This window comes from Podarcis cretensis (assembly GCF_951804945.1).
Source record: "Podarcis cretensis genome assembly, chromosome: 10".
NCBI classification, from domain to species: Eukaryota; Metazoa; Chordata; class Lepidosauria; order Squamata; family Lacertidae; genus Podarcis; species Podarcis cretensis.
Genome location: NC_137179.1, coordinates 50,200,001 through 50,218,991, shown reverse-complemented (window position 1 = coordinate 50,218,991; position 18,991 = coordinate 50,200,001). Strand labels below are relative to the sequence as shown.

General features: G+C 42.3%; 1 protein-coding gene across 4 annotated transcripts in view; it reads left to right on the top strand.

The window, feature by feature from the left end:
* ARID2 (AT-rich interaction domain 2) overlaps positions 1-18,991 on the top strand; it is a 113,709-nt gene that overhangs the window by 92,807 nt on the left and 1,911 nt on the right. For all 4 annotated transcript variants that reach the window (XM_079994029.1, XM_079994026.1, XM_079994027.1 and 1 more), the window contains 5 exons: positions 11,806-11,951; positions 12,897-13,035; positions 16,635-16,720; positions 18,168-18,291; positions 18,374-18,465. In XM_079994029.1, coding sequence (XP_079850155.1) covers positions 11,806-11,951; positions 12,897-13,035; positions 16,635-16,720; positions 18,168-18,291; positions 18,374-18,465 — 587 coding nt within the window. The remainder of the gene's footprint in view (positions 1-11,805; positions 11,952-12,896; positions 13,036-16,634; positions 16,721-18,167; positions 18,292-18,373; positions 18,466-18,991) is intronic.

Here is an 18,991-nt window from a genome sequence, read left to right as displayed (position 1 = left end):
CATTTGTCTGATAATAAATGTTGGAAATGTAAAGAAAATGAAGGAACATTCTTTCACCTCTGGTGGACTTGCCCTAGAGTGAAGGCTTTCTGGGAAATGATATATAATGAGCTGAAAAAGGTATTTAAGTATACCTTCACTAAGAAACCAGAGGCCTTCCTTTTGGGTATTGTCGGCCAGAAGGTGTTAAGGAAGGACCGAACATTTTTTATGTATGCAACAACAGCAGCAAGGATACTTATCGCTAAGCACTGGAAAACCCAAGATCTACCCACACTGGAAGAGTGGCAGATGCAGCTGATAGACTATATGGAACTAGCCGAGATGACCGGCAGAATCCGAGACCTGGGAGAAGAGAAGGTTGAAGAAGATTGGAAGAAATTTAAGATTTATTTTAAAAAGCATTGTAATTTGGTTGAATGTTAAGAAGGATGCTAGATCATAAATAATTGAGCACCACTAAACTAGATGGAATTAGGATGACAAGTGAGATTGAGGAAAAAACATAAACCTATGGGACGCAGGTGGCGCTGTGGGTTAAAGCCTCAGCGCCTAGGGCTTGCCGATCGAAAGGTCGGCGGTTCGAATCCCTGCGGCGGGGTGCGCTCCCGCTGCTCGGTCCCAGCGCCTGCCAACCTAGCAGTTCGAAAGCACCTCCGGGTGCAAGTAGATAAATAGGGACCGCTTACCAGCGGGAAGGTAAACGGCGTTTCCGTGTGTGGCTCTGGCTCTGGCTCTGGCCAGAGCAGCGATGTCACGCTGGCCACGTGACCCGGAAGTGTCTCCGGACAGCGCTGGCCCCTGGCCTCTTAAGTGAGATGGGCGCACAACCCCAGAGTCTGTCAAGACTGGCCCGTACGGGCAGGGGTACCTTTACCTTTACCTTTATGGGAGGATTATTAGATTATATTTTAAATGAATGGGATATAAGAATGTAAACAAGATGATAAATTGCAGGTAAGAATTGACAATGATGCAAGTGGGAGCGGGAGACATGAGGGAGTCCAATGAAGCTAAGAAAATATGTTATGATATATGTTTCATTGTTTTTATTTCTGCATTTATGTTTAAAAAATTTAAGATAGATAGATAGATAGATAGATAGATAGATAGATAGATAACTATAAATAATGGCTATAACAGATAGTATTAAATAATTTCTAAGGGTAGTAGGTTTGAGCTCTACATTGGGCCAAAGATTGCTGTATTGCAGTGGGTGGATTAGATGAGCCTTGTAGTCCCTTCAAACTATGATTCTATGATTTTTTTTCAGTTAATGTCAGGAAGCAGCTCCAAATCCGCTTTCTTAACATACTTGTGATCCCAGTTAAGGTAGTGAAGGCAAACATCTATAAAGGCCACTTCAAGACTGCAACATCAGGGGCAAAAAGTCAGCTGGAGCCACCATTAAGACCATCTCCCCCCCCCCCCTGCACTCACAAACCTAACAGAGATCGTGGACACAAAAGAAGGACCCCTGCAGCAGATCTAAGTGTTTGAGCAGGATTATAATGAATGAAGGCAGTCCTTTAGATAACATAGCCCCAATCCATTTATAGTTTTGAAAGGTTAAACGCTTTGAATTAGGCTAGAAACGTACTGGTACCCAGTGCAACACACAAAATTGGTGTATGTTAACAATGAGGTAGAGGATTGGAAATGTACTCCTGTGGCCCACCTGACATTCCCCTATTGAATGACCACCATGTTTTAATGGGGCCTGTACCCTCACCCGTGAAATTGAAACCCCCTGAAATGTGTAACTACTGTATGGTTTGGGCCTCTTTTTAGAAATGTGGCATCCAGTGTGCAGGCGCCAAGAAAGTCGAATGTAATTCAGATCTCTATTAACATGGATATTCTATTCATGTTTGCATTTAGGCTACTCTGTTCACAGATTCATTTGGGAATTGTTTAATTTTTCCAAAGCTCTTTTGTTTTTGGTTTTTTGCTGAGGAGCAACTTGTTAACACTTTCAGCTTAATTATGCTAAAACCTATGACAGTCTGAAGCTGAGACACTGCATCAAACCAATTGGCTATGTAGCCCAGTTCTCCTTCAAACTCTCCGACTGATGTCTTTCCTGGTCTGTTTCCTGACAGCCTTTTTAACGTGAGAAGCCATGGACTTGGTCTGGAAACTGTGAAAACAAGAAAGGATATGTTCTTTATTGCCCGCATTTCAGAGCTGAGCTTTGGAGAGACAATAGGGCTGAATTTAATTAAGTTGTTAAGCTAGTGGAAGCAATGAATCCTGCTAGTGCAACAGGAGTTTTCACACTGATGCATCACTTCCCGCCTCACCAGATCTGCTTGGGGAGGTCAGGATTACTACCAGAACCCTGAGGGCATTGCGAGATGGGGTTGTTCCAGCTGGCAAGCAGAAATGCTTCCATTGATGGAACAATCTGCTTAGCACTGTTGAATTGCACCTGTAGTTTTGGATTCTAAGACGAGTGAGTAGAAGGGAATTTACAGAATGAAATTTCAATTCCTCCCTCCCTCTTGCTGCTGCCTGGATCCACAGAAAAGCATCCCTAGGGGGTTGAGCTCTCCTGAACAGTGTGGGATGGGATACAAGCAGGCGAAATGTACCCAGTTTGGTGGGTTGAGGAGGGTGGTCCTGACCAATGTAGGATGGAGTATGAGGGGCTGCAGGAGTCCAGCATTGATGCCTGGACCTTGTCGCATTGTTCAAGACACCTTGATGCTCTGGAGAGGCTTTTCAAGGGGCATAAGTGGCTGTCCTTCTATGAACCTTCTTCCATTCACCTTTCTCAAGATGAACTTCATTAGCAGTAGATTCCGAACAGACAAAGGACTGCTTCACACAGCAGATATTTAACTAATGGAATTCACTAAGCAAGTTCATAAAGGATGGTCTATCAGTGGCTCTTTGCCATGATAGCACAATGAAACCTACCAGTTGTTGCAAGATCAATAGCAAGGAAGGGCTGTTGCTATCAGGTGCTACTTGTCGGCTTTTTCTAGCAGTGCTAGAAATGGGATTGTAGACTAGGAAGCCCTTTCATGGATCCAATAGGGCTCTAGTTAGAATAGTTCTTTACACTTATTAACAAAGGATACACACTTCTTAAATGCTGCAGAAATCTCTGAATTTTTTTACTGGATTCTGTACAGAATCATTCTATAGAGTACATTATGCTTGCATCCAAGTAGTCCTCTTAAGGGCAGAGGTTGATGTGCCTTCAGTGCACCATAAGGCATCCATCTAGATGAGGAACACAGCTTTTCTAAAATATATCTTTGAGACCAGATGGGCCAAGCTGCCCTTATGACTGACTCTTGGTTTTTAATGTACTGTAGATTTCTTGAGCAGATTGACCTCTCCTGGACATCAGTTCACTTGCAAATAAAGGATAGAGCCAGACATTTAGCTCAGACCACATACAATGATACTGAACTAGTTTGATCAGGCTGCAGTTCAAAATACTTTTTTTTTTAACCATGGCACTGCCGTTTAAGGCCTTGTAACCTAGAGTGTTGTATTTCTTCTTTGTCTTATATTTGAGAAACTTGCATATGTTTCCAGACACTGTCTTAGTTATAACACCTTTTATCCTCGAAAGCTATGGATAAATTTAAAACAACTCAGACTTGCAAGCCTGTCAGCATGAGAAGTTTTTAAACTTAGTTCTTGAATAAAGAATCTCAAGATAATTTGCATCTTTTATATGTTGGGCTTTATATGGAGTTTTCCTACTCTTTCATTTTGAATACATGGAATCAATGTTTGACTGGGCCAGCCCAGGACATTTTGCTGTTTGAGGTGAAACTGCAAATGATGTTCCTCTTGCCACAATATTGATGCCTACTATTCAAGGCCATTCAACTTATTTTAACACATGAGGCAAAAAAAACCATCTACAACCACCTGTCCCCTTTCACTGGCAGTAAAAATGCAGTAATAATAAATGACAAATATTTGGTGCCTTTTCATGACATCCAAAATCAGCTGCCTGAGGTGGTAGCCTCACTCTGCTAAATGGATGGGCAAAAGCTGGAGGCAAGCAAATCTTGTCCCCATCTTCACAAATGTGAAGAAGGAAGACGCAGGTAGCTACCAACCATCGATACCAGGGAAGGTCCTGGAACAGATAATTCAACAGTCGGTCTGTGAGCATTTAGAAAAGGGATGCTATGATTACTAAGACCCAGCATAGGTTTCTCAAAAATAAGTCATGCCAGACCAATCTGATTACTTTTTTTGATGGAATTACAGACTTGGTGGATCAGGGAAGTACTGTGGACATAGTGTATCTTGATGATGTTTGAATTGTATAACAAATTCTATCAACCAAACTACAGTTGTACCTCGGGTTACAGACGCTTCAGGTTACAGACTCTGCTAACTCAGAAATAGTACCTCGGGTTAAGAACTTTGCTTCAGGATGAGAACAGAAATTGCGCAGTGGCGGCATGGCAGCAGCAGGAGGCCCCATTAGCTAAAGTGGTATTTCAGGTTAAGAACGGCTCTCCAGAACGAATTAAATTCTTAACACAAGGTACCACTGTATGTATTCCAGTTTCTTTAATCTCTGCTAACATTCTGTGAACTATGTTTTAAGATACTGCATTTACTAAGTAATGGAAATAACCCACTAGACGCAGGTCTCGCTATATGAACACAATGCGTTCTCAGGAAATCGTTTGTTAAGACAAGTGTTTGCATAACGAGTCAACTTTTCCATTTATTCCTATGAGGAACTTTCTAATGTGTTCCTGTCCATAGGATTTTGACTCCAAAATCACACACACACACAGGAAAACCATCTGAAACCTTACAAAAGGCAAATGAGGGAAAATGCTTTCTTGTTCAATCTCTCCCCCATTCTCCCCCTCCCATCATGTTTTCTGGCAAAACAGAAAAGGCTGTTCAGATTAGCGGTGTGTATACAGGGGTTTGGATACGTGACTTTTTGTATAACAAGCGTTTGGATAGTGGGACCTGCGTGTATCTCCTATTCTGCCCCATATATGATTTAACCACTACTGTTCTGATTCATAGGGTGATTTATTGTGATGCCCAAAATTCAGACTCTTGTTAAATGGGAAGGATAAAAATTTCAGGAAATATATTTCACAGTAGTTGCACTCAGGACTAGAGTGCTTATAATTAAAAATATATGTACCTTGTATGGTATCATGGGGAAGTAATCACCTTTTCTGTCACCAGCAGTTACATTGTTTGAGTTGAGCAGTTTGTGAAAATACCTCAAAAGATTGGTTCCTTTATTCCTTTATGCCTAACATTTATCTTTGCCACATTTGAAGCTTTAAAAATACATATTTTGAATGATAGGATAAATGAAAAATTGTTTTGGGGTGGGGGGGAGAGAATGTTTAGTCCTTTGAGTGAGAGTAATCTTATTTATTATCAGTTTCATTACTGTTAAGCTATCATATATTTATTGTTGTTTTTTGAATTGGCTGCTTTCCCATATCAGATTCAAGCTGCAGTGTCTGTAATGTGTTAAGATAAATATATACGCTCCCAGTTATCACAAAATTCTTGCTATTTGAATTATGTATATTTTGCTTATGTGCACTTTGAATTGTACTAATGGTAACCTTTAAATAATAGTTTCATTTCTGTGTAGTATGTATTTGAATAATGAACCATACAAAATGGGCTTGTGAAGGAAGCAGCGTATTCCAAGGACAGTTTGCATTTATGATTCAGTACCCTAAATTCCCAAAGAGTGAGTTAGGAACTGTAATTTATTTTGATTTAATGCCTTTACAGTCTTTTTTTTTTTAACCCACAAACTGTATTGCAATGGTAATCTAATTATCCACACATTTTTGTATATATGTGAAGACTGGTAAGATGCTGCTGCTGCTGGGACCGCGTTCACCTTTCTTTTCCAGGCCAGGTTCACAGCTGAGGTGATAAGAAGAGATTTGGAGCCACCTTTTTCTTGGTATCCAGTGCAGATCCAAATCCAACTTTCAGTGCATACACCTTGTGTTGGAGAACAGTAATAGACCATGCATTTCAAACCATCTTTAAAGTACATAGCTTCTTCCTCAAAGAATCCTGAGAACTGTTGTTTACCTCTCAGAGCTGCAATTTTCATTACCCTTAAACTACAGTTCCCATCGGAGAAGCCATGTGCTTTAAAAATATGCTGTGGATGATGTAGTCTAAGAACAATTTGGGTTAAACCTGCAGCATTGATTTTATCCTTTGCAGATGCAACTGGCCTGCTCATGGTTTCAGGGCTCCAGCTCAAGCCGTGGAAGAGCAGGAAACCCAATTGCACAAGTATGAATCTCTTTAGCCGTGTGTTTTCCTTTTGGTTTATTGGCTCTCTGCCACTAGTTTTCAGTAGAGATCCCAGATATAGAGATTCCTCAGCATCATGAGAGAATTGGCATTAAAGGGATGGAATGGATAATTGATTCTCCTTTTTCAAATGGGATAGCTAAAAAACAAATAAATCTTGGCGTGAAGAGTGCATTAAGACCAGATTGGGAGAATAACCAACATTGCACGCAAATTAGCATGGTGATGGACCCTGATGTAAAATTGACTCCTCACAAAAATCTGATGGTCGTTTTTCCTGGTTCTTTGCCAGAGGCTCTGCTCAGTAGTAAACCAAAGCTGAGTGGCTTCTTCCTTTTTGTCTTGATCCTGTCCATCTTACTTAAGCAGTTTTGGGCAGAGTTAGCAAAATTCTTGTCCTCTGAAAAGCACCTGGCAATTGGAGAGCACTGAATAAACATTACACTGTCTCAGCAACACCAACAAGCAGATGGCTCATTTCAACCCAGTTGGATTTTAGCAAATGGGAAAAACACCTAGCTTGGTGTGCTGTTTAAAACAACAGTATGGATTGCAAATATTGCACATTGTTAAAGTGTTTTGCATTATGTTTGTAGCTTCATCTGGACAACTAATTTGCTACAGTTTGAGACAGGAAGGAGTTGGCATCATTTTTAGCTTTCTATTATCTTTCTGTATTTTTCCTTTGAGGGCATTGCTTTTGTGATTGGTGATTGAGAGAGCTATGTATTAACTTACCGGGAAGCTTGTTTTATTTGAGTTTCCAGAAACATCTGTTAAGTGTAGCTATGCTTCCCTCCCATTATTGGTTTATCATAGAAGTGCTTGATATTGGGCCAGTTTTCCAAAAGTAAGAAATCGGTTTATTCTGGGGCTTGAAAAATGTCGACTTTCTGACTCCCTTTTCCAGTTCCCCCTTCTTCATAAGCACTTACTTGATCCATCCTATTTAAATAGGCTTCTGTGGAAAGCAAAACTGTGGATTGGCAAAACTTCAAGCAGCTCCAAAGCCATTGGCTGCAGCCTCACCTTGATATGGTCAGGCTAGTTGCTGCAAAGCAGGTGCATAGCTCCAGGAGCTATTATGTGTTGCTGTGTATAGAGCCATTGAAGTTCCCAGATGGAGTGACTAAGCTTATCATTTGACTGTTATTCACTTTTGAATAACATGAATGTTAAATTTCAGTAATCTATTATCAGTAAGGCAATAAAATAAAATAAAATTCATGCCACACAGGCTGTTCATTTTTCAGTCTGAATTATCTCTATGCTCCTTGCATTTAGTTCAGTTTCTCCTTAATTTATGTAAGACCATTCTTGAAGAGGTCTTTGAACTTATGCTGATCTTTAGGTGTGTGGTTTTTGTTTTTTTTACAGGAGGCATACAACTGAAACTTGGCTTTTATAATTTTTGCATCTGTGGGTTAAACCACTGAGCCTCTTGGGCTTGCCGATCAGAAGGTTGGCAGTTTGAATCCCTGCGACGGGTGAGCTCCCGTTGCTCAGTCCCTATTCCTGCCAACCTAGCAGTTCGAAAGCACTTTAAAGTGCAAGTAGATAAATAGGTACCGCTCCGGTGGGAAGGTAAACGCCGTTTCTGTGCACTGATCTGATTCGCCAGAAGCGGTTTAGTTATGCTGGCCACATGACCTCAAAGCTGAACGCCGGCTCCCTTTGCCAATAAAGCGAGATGAGCGCCGCAACCCCAGAGTCGGCCACGACTGGACCTAATGGTCAGGGGTCCCTTTACCTTTACTAGGCATAGTATGGTCATGGTTATGTTCCTTCATAGAAAATGTTGAGAAAAATAAGCCCAGGGTGCTTTTTAAAAGGTCTTGTGCTCAGTCTTACACTTGTTCGCTCCTTTTAATGATGGTTTGTTTAAATGATCCGGTGGACTTGCTGGAATTCTATATATTTTGCATTTATTTAAGGGGGGGACCTCATATGACTATAGTTTACCATGTACTATACGGCAAAAGCTGGTCAGATACAGGTAATTGTTTTCCTATACCAACTTCTGCTTGCCCAATGTTTCTGAAACAGTGGACATTGAACCACTTTCTGGTGTGCCTCAGTGCCACAGCCTTCCCCACCTTATAGTCATGCTGTAGCCTTTTAGTCTGACTAGTACCAGCTCCAGAAACTCCTTGTCTGCTGATTAAAGGTGGCCAGGATACAAAGGAGGATGTGGGAAGGGAGGTCTTGGGAGGTGTTGAAGGGCAATAGAAACTGAGATAACTGTTGTCTATGCTCTGGTAACCTTTGGTTATATTCCTGCAATACATTATACGTAGGGACAGTTTGAGAACTTCTGCTTGTGCAAAATTCAGCGGCCAGGCTGCTCACCACGGCAAGATGGCTTGAGCAGATAGTGTCAGTCCTGGCTGAACTGCACTGGCTGCCAGTTAGTTTCCAGGCCCAATTCAAAGTGCTGGCTTTGACCTATAATTCCTTAAATGGATCTGCACCACAATATTGCAAGGACTACCCCTCTCCATATGAATCTACCTGGACCCTGCAGTGTTCTTCTGAGGCCCTTCTTCGTGTGCTTCTTCCATGAGAGGTCTGGAGAGTGGCAACAGGAAATGGGCCTTTTCTGCAGTGGCTTCCCATTTGTGGAATGCTCTTTCCAGGGAGGTTTGGCTGGAGCCACCTGGATCCCTTTAAAAGTGTTGGGGGGGATTATTGGCTTGATTACAGGGACGTGGGTGGCGCTGTGGGTTAAACCACAGAACCTAGGACTTGCCGATCAGAAGGTCGGTGGTTCGAATCCCCGCAACAGGGTGAGCTCCCGTTGCTCAGTCTTTGCTGCTGCCAACCTAGCAGTTCGAAAGCACGTCAAAGTGCAAGTAGATAAATAGGTACCACTCCGGCAGGAAGGTAAACGGCGTTTCCATGCGCTGCTCTGGTTCGCCAGAAGCGGCTTAGTCATGCTGGCCACATGACCCGGAAGCTGTCTGTGGACAAACGCCGGCTCCCTCGGCCAATAAAGCGAAATGAGCGCCACAACCCCAGAGTCGGTCACGACTGGACCTAATAGGGGTCCCTTTATCTTTACCTTTTTATTGGCTTGATTGGTTTTTGTCCTTGTTCTTATTTTATATTTTGTGTTTTTTTCTTCTTGTATTTTTATGCTGTGAACCACCCTGAGATCTACAGATGAAGGGTGGTATACAAATTTTAATAATAATAATAATAGGAAGGCAAAAATAAAGATTGTAGTAGTAACATAAATAAACTGTGAATAATGAGGAAGGAGAGCAGACAGGAAAGCAGTAACAGAAAGTAGTTCATGTAAAAGGACCAGGAAGGAAGGGTGAAAGAAGCTGGCAGTTTGGTTGAGAGATAAGGTAAAGGTTAAATGTGAAAGGAGAATAGGAGGAGAAATTACAGGTAATGGATAAAAATACTTTTGAGAAGCATGTGAGGATGAAAAGGGAAAATACAGTATAAAAAGCCTTCAGCATCTGGAGCATCTGGATCAGCAAATTCTGCCTAAAGTGGGAAGACTTTCACAATACCTCCGGAGCAAATGTCGGTATTATTATTATCATCATCATCACAGTGGTACCTTGGTTTAAGAACAGCTTAGTTTATGAGCAACATGGATTAAGAATGCTGCAAACCCAGAAGTAGCTGTTTTGGTTTGTGAACTTTGCCTTGGAATAAGAACATGTTTCACTTCCTGTTGAGTGTGTTCCATTTGTAAATTGAGTCTCCCACTTCTATGGAAAAGCACACCTTGGTTTAAGAACAGTTAGGTTTTAGAACAGACTTCGGAACAGATTAGGTTCGTAAACCAAGGTACGACTGTATAGCAAATGTCTGTATTTAGCTTAAGGAAAGCTGAACTGTGGAACTCCTTGCCACAAGGGAAAATGTGGTGGAAAAGAAATTAGTAACTTCCAAAGCTGGATTATTTATGTATAGAAAATGATACTGTTAATTGTCAGGTGATTATGCCAAACTCTGCTTCCATCTCCCACCATTTTGTGGTTGGCTTTGTCTCTAAACCACCATTCAGGGGGAATTTTCAGCTGTGTCAAGTGGGCCCTGGGACCCCTGAGCTAGGCAATGGATACAAAACAGTTTCTCAGTGTGTGCTCCTATATTTAGCTTGTTACCTAATATTAATTGGGCTAGCAGATTTCTCTTGGCAAATAATTTTGTTCTTTTGATTTAATTAATGATCTAATTCTGAATACATACTCTATGACTTGTTTTATTTTCAAAATAATGACCTTTCATCAGGTAGAATCAATTCTCACTAGGTGAAAGTTTTCAAATACAGTGGTGCCCCGCAAGACGAATGCCTCGCAAGACGAAAAACCTGCTAGACGAAAGGGTTTTCCGTTTTTCGAGGCGCTTCGCAAGACGAATTTCCCTATGGGCTTGCTTCGCAAGACGAAAACGTCTTGCGAGTTCCCCCCCCCCTTTTTCTAAGCCGCTAATAGCACTAATCCACTAAGCCGCTAATAGGGATGCTTCGCAAGACGAAAAAACCGCTAGACGAAGAGACTCGTGGAATGGATTATTTTCGTCCTGCGAGGCACCACTGTACAAGAAACAGTGTGGGGCAACGTGAGCATGTTGGTGTTTTGAAGAGGCTATATTGATATAAGCACCAATCTTACAAAAATAAATCACATGGTATAGTCATCCTGGAACCTCAGAATGCAGGGTGGGTGGGTACCTGTTTCTCATTAAAATGAAAAACAAATTGTGGAAAGTATCACAGATGTTGAGGAAAAGGATTGTAGCCTGGTGTTTTATTTGGCATACTAATGATTAACTTGCTAAAGTTAACGCTGATGGAGAGATTTCAAACATCTCACCTTCATTTTAAAATGTTATATGAAAGATGGAATATTTTACTCCCCCCCCCCCCTTTAAAAGTGAAGGTCTGCCATTACGGTAAATACTTAAAATAACCCCATTACTTACCAACATCATATGTGCACATGTTTGGTATATACACAATGAACAGTTTGATCAAATCTTGAGAGTTGCTCACTCAAAACTTTACTTAACGTTTGTTACAGGCAGTGAAAGGAAAAATCAAATGTACATGGTGGTTTTAAAGATAATCCTTTAAATTACTCTGACTGAAAAAAAGATAAGTTGCCAAATTCATACAAGTATGTTAAATTGCTCCATCACTTTATCTCTATAGAGAAAGATTGCCATCTGGAAAGCTTCCTAAAAGCTGTATCTAATTCTGTGTTGAACCTGAAACGTAAAAATAGAGCTGCTATAGAATATTGGGGAAAGTCTGTAAATAGCTCAAGAGTACTCCAGCCTTTATTTCATTTTACTATTTAGAGACAGTGAGTACCATCTATCTCCCTCTGCAGTCAATAGCAAAACTGCTGATCACTATGGTTTCACCTATTGCCGCTGGAAGTGTGCTCCGTGAAAATCAGATATTGCATTGTTCAATAAACAATAATCAGGCAGGAATTTAAATCCTCCTTGTTTTGAATTTTCCCACAGAGCACACCTGTCACACCCGTACCAATGCAAGTCCAGGGCCCATCTGTCAGTTTGCCACCTTCTGTGTTCACTGTACCAAGTTCGCACACAGAACAAGTGAAAAAACCGGGACAGAATTTCATGTGTCTCTGGCAATCCTGTAAAAAGTAAGTGTTTTTCTTTGAGTTGACCCATATATTACAAGGGTTTAGTTTTATGCAACATGATATTTGTGGTTGTTGACCCCATCCTTTTTAAAGTTTCCCATCAGTCAGCTCACCTGTCAGCTAACCGAGGAAAAATGGGGTTTTTTATAGAGAAATGGAGAAAAGCATCCCTATCTCGGTTCTTTTCCCACCACTGGAAACTAAGGTCTTCTTTTGCTAGGGAGTTCCTTAAGAAAGCACTTAACTGAAGATGGAAGACAAAGCTGAAGATGATCTTTGGGAGAGTGAGAGAGCCAATACCTTTAGTGACTGGTTTTAGGGAATTTCATTTGAAATACATTATTCCCTTGCCCTCAGTGTCAATGGTCGAACAGAATCTTCAGCACCATTCAAGCACCTGTTTGCACAAGTGGTCAGTCTTACAAATGTTTAACTCTTTCTTAGGGAAGGGGAGGTCTTTATAACCTTTTTTTTTTTAAAGGTACAAATCCATTCCTTTCTGCTTCATAAAAGTTCAGTGGTACCTCGGTTTTCGAACGTCTCCGTTGACAAACATTTCGGTTTTCTAACTCCGTAAACCCGGAAGTAAATTCTTCAGTTTTCGAACACGCCTCAGAAGTCGAACATGCCACGCGGCTTCTGCTGAGTGCAAGATCCTGAGGTCTAGCTGTAGGCTATTGAGTTTTGAGTTTTCGAACGTTTCAGAACTCGGAACAGTCTTCCAGAACGGATTACGTTTGAAAACCGAGGTGCCACTGTATTGCACTGTATTGTCTTTTGCAGCAAGCAACCCTTAGCGATAGTAAGTCAAAGTTCTGAATAATTAACATTTGCCATTTCTTGCATTTTTATTTTTCAGTATTCATGTTGATTGCTCAGGCAACAAAATTTTTAGCAAAATTGTATTCCTTCTTCGCCTGAGTTTAAATGTATTACATTTTCCAGGTGGTTTCAAACGCCATCCCAGGTTTTCTATCACGCTGCAACTGAACATGGAGGAAAAGACGTCTACCCTGGACAGTGTTTATGGGAGGGCTGTGAACCTTTCCAGCGACAAAGGTTTTCCTTCATTACCCACTTGCAGGTAGAAATTGGTCTCCTATCCCTTTTCTCAGTATTGATGTGAAATTTGAAAGGCATTATTTTCATATAAATATAAAAATTCTGTGCTAGAAAGTAAGTGGTGCACATTCCTTCTAATGCCAAGAATGGCAGGCTCAGAAACAGTGCAGAAAAAGCAGTCCAGTGTGATCTGAGCATGCTCAGTGGCCTTCAGGAACTACAGTAAATTAAGATTGTGGATGTGGGGAGGGGGGAAGGAAGGGGGAATTGTGAGGAGAGAATTTGCCAGCTTGAGCCTCTAATAGCTTATAGATGGGGTGGAGCATGTGCATCATGAGGTGAAATAACTTCCTTCTATGCACTATATTGGGACGCGGGTGGTTAAACCACAGCGCCTAGGACTTGCCGATCAGAAGGTTGGTGGTTCGAATCCCCGCAACAGGGTGAGCTCCCGTTGCTCGGTACCTGCTCCTGCCAACCTAGCAGTTTGAAAGCATGTCAAAGTGCAAGTAGATAAATAGGTACCGCTCTGGCGAGAAGGTAAATGGCGTTTCCGTGCGCTGCTCTGGTTTACCAGAAGCGGTTTAGTCATGCTGGCCACATGACCCGGAAGCTGTACGCCGGCTCCCTCGGCCAATAAAGCGAGATGAGCGCCGCAACCCCAGTCGGTCACGACTGGACCTAATGGTCAGGGGTCCCTTTACCTTTACCTTTATGCACTATATTGGGAGACAGCAGAAGGCCCAGCTATAGAACAACAGGGTGCTCTAATTCAGGGGCTTGCAGTCAGTTTCAAACCAAAAGTCTTATCGCAGTACAGTGGTGCCCCGCAAGACGAATGCCTCGCAAGACGGAAAACTCGCTAGACGAAAGAGTTTTCCGTTTTGGAGGTGCTTCGCAAAACAAATTTCCTATGGGCTTGCTTCGCAAGACGAAAATGTCTTGCGAGTTCCTGCGGGGTTTTTTTCCTCTCCCCCCCCCCTTTTTCTAAGCCGCTTATCCGCTAAGCCGATAAGCCGCTAAAAGCCGCTAAACCGCTAATAGCACTAATCCGCTAAGCCGTCAATGGGCTTGCTTCGCAAGACAAAAAAACCGCTCGATGAAGAGAATCGCGGAACAGATTCTTTTCGTCTTGCGAGGCACCACTGTATATGTGTGTGTGTGTGTGTGTGTGTGTGTGTGTGTGTATATATATAGCATAAAATGCAGAGCAAATACCATTTTATTTTCCCAGACTTTGAAAGCATTTTAACCTCCTGAGTGGTTTTAATGCTGCTGTGTTTATATCTTTATCCATGAATTGTTTTACTGATGTTTTGTTCTTCTTCCTAATTTAATGTTGTGAACCACCCACTGCAATCTGATACTCACTTTTCTGTCTAGTCAAGTTGTGTGAGATCAATTCCAATCTGTTACCTCCGAGGATGTGGACAGGCTGCTTGGACGAGTGAAGCCAACCACCTGTCTCCTGGATCCTTGCCCATCCTGGCTTATAAAAGCTAGCCGGGAAGGACTGGGCGATGGGCTTCGTGGGGTGGTGAATGCTTCCCTCCGTGAGGGAGCCTTCCCAGACCCGCTGAAAGAGGCGGTTATTAAACCGCTTCTTAAAAAACCATCTTTAGATGCGGCCACGATGGCCAATTATCGCCCAGTCTCAAATCTTCCATTCTTGGACAAGGTGATTGAGCGAGTGGTTGCTGAACAACTCCAGGCATGCCTGGAAGAAGCGGACCATTTGGATCCCTTCCAGTCAGGATTCAGGCCTCATCATGGGACTGAAACTGCCTTGGTCGCACTGGTTGATGATCTCCAGCGGGCTAGGGACAAAGGTGAGAGCTGTTTCCTAGTTCTGCTGGATCTCTCAGCGGCGTTTGATACCATCGACCATAACATCCTTCTGGACCGTCTTGAGGGGCTGGGAGCTGGGGGCACTGTCATACAGTGGTTCCGCTCCTTCCTCCTGGGCCGTGTTCAGAAAGTGGTGGTGGGGGATGAGTGTTCAAACCCCTGGGCTCTCACTTGTGGGGTGCCTCAGGGTTCTGTCCTCTCCCCCATGCTTTTCAACATTTACATGCAGCCACTGGGAGAGATCATCAGGAGGTTTGGGCTGGGTGTTCATCAGTATGCGGATGATACCCAGCTCTACTTCTCTTTTAAATCAGAACCAGTGAAGGCAGTGAAGGTCCTGTGTGAGTGTGTGGAGGCAGTTGGAGGATGGATGGCGGCTAACAGATTGAGGTTGAATCCTGACAAGACAGAAGTACTGTTTTTGGGGGACAGGAGGCGGGCAGGTGTGGAGGATTCCCTGGTCCTGAATGGGGTAACTGTGCCCCTGAAGGACCAGGTGCGCAGCCTGGGAGTCATTTTGGACTCACAGCTGTCCATGGAGGCACAGGTCAAATCTGTATCAGGGCAGCTGTTTACCAGCTCCATCTGGTACGTAGGCTGAGACCCTATCTGCCTGCAGACTGTCTCGCCAGAGTGGTGCATGCTCTGGTTATCTCCCGCTTGGACTACTGCAATGCGCTCTACGTGGGGCTACCTTTGAAGGTGACCCGGAAACTACAACTAATCCAGAATGCGGCAGCTAGAGTGGTGACTGGGAGCGGCCGCCGAGACCATATAACACCGGTCTTGAAAGACCTACATTGGTTCCCAGTACGTTTCCAATCACAATTCAAAGTGTTGGTGCTGACCTTTAAAGCCCTAAACAGCCTCGGTCCAGTATATCTGAAGGAGCGTCTCCTCCCCCATCGTTCTGCCCGGACACTGAGGTCCAGCTCCGAGGGCCTTATGGCGGTTCCCTCACTGCGAGAGGCCAAGTTACAGGGAACCAGGCAGAGGGCCTTCTCGGTAGTGGCGCCCGCCCTGTGGAACGCCCTCCCATCAGATGTCAAAGCGATAAACAACTACCTGACATTCAGAAGACATCTGAAGGCAGCCCTGTTCAGGGAAGTTTTTAATATGTGACATTTTAGTGTATTTTTCATCTTTGTTGGAAGCCGCCCAGAGTGGCTGGGGAAACCCAGCCAGATGGGCGGGGTAAAAATAATAAATTATTATTATTATTATTATTATTATTATTATTATAGGAGTAAGCATCACTGAACTCAATGAGACTTACTTCTGAGTTGTCATGCATAATGTTGTGCTTTCAGTTCCCTGTAAGCATGATCAAACTTGTTCATATTTATTACATTTTTTTTACAATGGCTGAGACCAACATGATGCACTAAATATTTCTACCTCATTCATCAACGGGCTGTAGGTTTGACCTTTTCCGGGTGTTTTTCTATTAGCTTCTGTGCAGTAGCTAGAAGAGTGCTTATCCAAATGGTGTTTTCCTTCTTCATTGCATTTCATTCTTCAATCAATAACGAGGCAATGAATTATAACAACACAATGTACAAAATGTCTCAAATTCACATTCTTTAATATGATGTTGCTGATTTTTCTATATTGACTGGGCAGTGTGCAGAGTCTCCACCCATTAATGTGAATGTGCATAATTGCAGTGTTTGTGTATGTTCCCCAGTCAATTTATGAGATGTTTATGTACACACACACCACTCTCTCTACTAGGTCTATGTTATGTATTTAACATTTTTTTCTCTCAAACAGGATAAGCACTGCTCAAGAGATGCCCTTCTTGCAGGATTAAAACAAGATGACCATGGACAAGCAGGAAGTTCAAAATCTTCCACAAAGTAAGAGTCATGAGCTTCATTATTAATCTAGCAGCAGAATCCTATGCATGTTTTCTCAGAATTCCAACTGTGTTCAGTGAAGCTGTGTCCCAGTTTAGCATGCCTAGGATTGCTGGCTAAGTTCTCCTGGATGAACACTTGCATTGTTGGGGATGCAGCAAGGTCGCATTGCCAATTACCAGACTAATACCTCATCTCCTTCTGATCCTTTGGTGGCAGAGAGTGGGACAGCTTATGGGTGGCATGTATTTTTCGCTTGGTACATGCTGTGTACAGCTCACCAAACAGTACACTGAAGATTGTGTTATTTGTACAGAATGTCTGCTCGTGAGTCTATCCATTTTGCATTTTTCTAGCAGTCGAACGCTAAATATCTTTGTCGTGGAAGGGTCCCAACATCCTTACTATTCCTTTTAAAATCTCTTCACAGTTACAGAAACTAGGCATTATGCAAAGAGAGCAGTAACCTATACCCCCTTCCAATTTCAACTGCCAGTTGAATAAGTCATTACTCCTGTTCATCCCATTTTGAATGGGAACCCAAATTGTCTCCTTTTGTAATGCTCTCATCTTCATGAAAAGTTCTGATCCTTCCTCATGCAGTATCTCTGCCCACACACGAAAGGATCACCGTAGAACTAAGCACAGCTCTTGTTTCTCCCCTCAGCTCATGGGCCACACTCATAACCAATTATTATAGAAAGATATGTGGGCTGCTTCCTAATCTCCCATCTCCTCCTCCTCTCTTCTCATTGTATTTATGCCACTTTTAGAGATGGTATAGATAGAAGAGGAGACAGGGATATTGGGACATGCCTAGACCTCCCGTTCTCTAGGTGGCACTGGTGCACTTATTTGCAAGGCATACTGAAGGGAAGGGAGAGAACAAACAGGCCACTGAGCTCTGTGTGGAACCCACAGCACACTGCAGCTGTGGGGGAAAGATCCTAACATGATTCTAAGGATGGCTATCAAAGGATTAAAAAAATTCTTTATCATATGATTTGAATAGATTGGATATGTTTGCACATTAGCAAAACGAATATTAAAAAGGAAAATCTGGGTCTGTAACAACATTAGCAACTTGAGAATCAACAATTATAACTTTCTATGTCTCTGGGAAGTTTTAAAAAAGGGTCGATGCTTTATTGTGTTTTAAAATATTTTGTTGGGAGCCGCCCAGGAGTGGCTAGGGCAACCCAGTCAGATGGGCAGCATATAAATAATAAAATTATTATTAAGTTATTATTACATATGATTGTTTTAGATCATGAGAGTTCGTATTTGAGCAGTGATTTCAATTGCGGAGTGTAGTATTTTTAACCACCAGCATCAAGCACTAGCCTTTCGGGAGGAAATATATTGATTTTAATCTTTTTCTAGGGAGGAAATATTTATTGTGCCCCTTTTTAATTCCTTTTGTTGTTGTTTTTAAAATCTCATGTAGGCCACCAAATGCAGCAGGGGCTTCTTCCACTCCCAGAGCACAGAAGGCCATTGTCAATCATCCTAGTGCTGCCCTCATGGCACTAAGAAGGGGATCAAGAAACCTTGTTTTCAGAGATTTCACAGTAAGTAGCAAGCATATGGATTAAACACGAGGAAAGTCTCCTTGTCAGGCTTGTTCTAATACTATTTTCTTTTCTGTCTAAGGATGAAAAAGAGGGACCAATTACTAAACACATCCGATTAACAGCTGCCTTAATATTAAAAAATATTGGTAAATATTCAGAATGTGGTCGCAGGTAAGCAGATCATGTCTTTAAAATTGTTTATTTCACTGACATGCCAGGCATTGTAATACTGCATATTCACTGCTGCCGATAATGTTTGCGCTTCTGTGGCCTCTGTATTGGTTGCTTTTTCTGATAAAAAGTGTTTACAAGATTGTCTTCTACACATAGGCAGATTCACTCTGCAAACATAAGATTTTGCTGTGCTTCAGTTTTTGTACCCTATTTAAATTCCATTTTTAGTCTTCGTGGTTCTTTTCAAAAGAGCTTGGAAAGAGGCAGCTGGTGTAAAATAAACAGTAAAAAAAACCTGAGTGACTATGACCTGAGCCTCTGTTAGAAGTGAAGAGACATTTTATTGCATTATGCACCTCCTCTGTTCTCTAATATATCCTGTCATTCACCTATCTACCACCATCCGACACAGTAAATGGGCATGATTGTCCCGGAATAGAATTTCCAGTGGGATTCTTAAATGTTTAAAAGATACCTGCTACACCCATTTCCCATAATTTCTATTTTGCCTTGCAGATTCATC